General features: G+C 42.6%; 1 protein-coding gene across 1 annotated transcript in view; it reads right to left on the reverse strand.

The window, feature by feature from the left end:
• Positions 1 to 171: 171 nt before the first annotated feature.
• The window catches only part of LOC107086106 (A disintegrin and metalloproteinase with thrombospondin motifs 18-like), a 44,921-nt gene continuing 43,356 nt past the window's right edge, over positions 172 to 1,736 (reverse strand). Inside the window, exon 8 of the mRNA XM_015376853.1 lies at positions 172 to 1,703. Coding sequence (XP_015232339.1) covers positions 1,588 to 1,703 — 116 coding nt within the window. The 3' untranslated portion in view covers positions 172 to 1,587. The remainder of the gene's footprint in view (positions 1,704 to 1,736) is intronic.

Consider the following 1,736-nt stretch of genomic DNA (forward strand, 5'->3'; position numbering starts at 1 on the left):
AATGTGGGTTTAAAGACATTTCAATTAGTAGAAAAATTGCAGGAGGGAATATAAAAAAAAGTCTAATCAATCAAAACTTTCGCGACCCCCATGTAGTACCTCTGCGGACCCCCTAGGGGTCACGGACCCCCTGTTGAAGACCTCAGATGTAGAGAAATAAATTAGTCGATACATAAATATTTAATTAGCTTTATTATCAATGGCCTCATGAAAATTTGATCCGTCTCCTTGTGCTCAGATTGACCCTGAACTGTTTTTGGTGCACATTGGTCCCTGTTTGGTTAACATTTTCTAGAACCGCCACTGATGTTAAGTTCAAAACGTCACCAACCTCCAATTGCTGCAGGTTCAACCAGACTACTGACTCTGGATTAGAAAAATATACCAGCTACCACCAAAAAGTGTTTCCTTTGTTTCTTTGTTCCTCCAGTGACTCAATGAGGCAGAGTTTAGTTTTTGTGAGTTTCATATTGATCGAGTCAGTCAGGTTGGCAGACGGTGTTATTGGTGGGAAAGAGGCTCATTATTCCCGATCAGAAGTTAGCTCACTACTAAACCTTTAGTCCATCTTTCATAAGGGGTGCATAGAGAGGCATTACTCTGTCTATGACTAAAGAAGCATTCAGATCGCTTCCCTTTCATGTTTGGCGAACATCAGCCTGAATGTGAGTGCGTCATCTCTTATCTGAAGCTCCACCAGCGCCAACAATTTTGACCAGACTTCTGTGAAGAACACACCTAAGTTGTTTTCTCTTAAAAAGCACTTGCTATGTAGACTGCACCCACGCTCGCCCAGCAATCATCCTCTTCTCACGCTCTTCACCCTCCTCTTCTCTTCCCTCCCGCACACCCACAGATAGCCTCGCTCATTATGCACCTCATATTGTCGGCAATCGATAGAGCGCTGGCAAGAAAAAAAGGAAGATCCATATATGAACAATTTCTTTTTTTTTTTTTTTAACCACAGATATACAGAAAAGAAAAAGGCTGAATAAAATGTTTTACAGCGGAGGCAGGTTTTCATTGCATTAACACAAATAGAATACACAGAAGAAGGCGTCCTATTGTGATGCGGTAGTGGCGCCACACAGGGCGAGCAGATAACATGTGAAGGAGAACTGATGATCACTGATTACTCATAGAATAAAATGAAACCTTATCGCATGGATTCAGGGGTGAATAGATCAGAAGCCTGTGGTTTAGCAGAACAGAGTAACACGTCGCCATGAACAAAATAGAAAACGATGTATAACGAACCATAATAACTTAAAAGAAACATAACAGAAGCCTTTAAATATACAACATGTGAGAAATCAAAAGTCTGATTTTAACGATGCGGTTCTAGTTTCAGAGGTCTCAAAGGTAAACTGTTCATGTGGTTGCTTTGGCAGGGGAGCAGCAGGAGTTGCATTGCTCTCTGTAACCGAGTCTATGCAATGTCTCTTGTTCATCATCACTGCTTGCGTCAGTCTAGCACTCCAGGAGGAAAACACACAACTTTAGGCACAGTTCTGTGTGTAATGAGCGATGGCTCCCGATTGGTTTCTGTGGCTGAGGCCTCTTTCAGACTGAGGAGAATCAAAAGATCTACGGCTTCTTGCTGGAGCAGGACTTGCAGCATTGCTGTCCATAGAACCTGTGATTACAGACGCCATGTTGGGGGACCAAGTGGCACCAGTTGAAGTGATCAATGCAGCGGTCACCTGTCGGCAGAAAAAAGAAATAGTTTAAGCAAA

This window comes from Cyprinodon variegatus, unplaced genomic scaffold (genome assembly GCF_000732505.1).
Source record: "Cyprinodon variegatus isolate N-32 unplaced genomic scaffold, C_variegatus-1.0 Scaffold143, whole genome shotgun sequence".
In the NCBI taxonomy this organism is placed as follows: Eukaryota; Metazoa; Chordata; class Actinopteri; order Cyprinodontiformes; family Cyprinodontidae; genus Cyprinodon; species Cyprinodon variegatus.